The sequence below is a fragment of the Apaloderma vittatum genome, unplaced genomic scaffold (assembly GCF_000703405.1).
Source record: "Apaloderma vittatum isolate BGI_N311 unplaced genomic scaffold, ASM70340v1 scaffold13975, whole genome shotgun sequence".
Classification (NCBI taxonomy): Eukaryota; Metazoa; Chordata; class Aves; order Trogoniformes; family Trogonidae; genus Apaloderma; species Apaloderma vittatum.
Window position 1 is genome coordinate 16,643 of NW_009715606.1, and position 307 is coordinate 16,949.

The 307-nt window shown below is 58.6% G+C and overlaps 1 protein-coding gene across 1 annotated transcript in view; it reads right to left on the reverse strand.

Moving 5' to 3' along the window:
- Positions 1–3: 3 nt before the first annotated feature.
- The window catches only part of TMEM72 (transmembrane protein 72), a gene marked incomplete at its 3' end in the record, with an annotated part of 5,978 nt that continues 5,674 nt past the window's right edge, over positions 4–307 (reverse strand). The window contains exon 6 of the mRNA XM_009869226.1: positions 4–303. Coding sequence (XP_009867528.1) covers positions 4–303 — 300 coding nt within the window. The remainder of the gene's footprint in view (positions 304–307) is intronic.

Consider the following 307-nt stretch of genomic DNA (forward strand, 5'->3'; position numbering starts at 1 on the left):
AAGGATGACAGGGGCATCAGGTGGGGTGAGAATGGGTGTTGTGTCCGATGTGGTCTCTTCAGCCTCACTTTCCATGTCCTCCAAGCTCTCACTGATAGAGGGGATGATCTGCACCACCTTCTCCTGGAAGTGCACTTGCTTGCGTGGGGCTGGTGGGTCTGCTGGTTGGGCAGGAACTACTGGAGCCGGGCTCCTGTCCTTGCTGCCCTTCAGGATGCTCTTCATGTGACCCAGCAGCGAGCGGTGCTGCTCCTTCTGGGCCCCGTGGAAGGTGTAGGTCTGCTCAGTGTCACCAGCAATGGTTGGG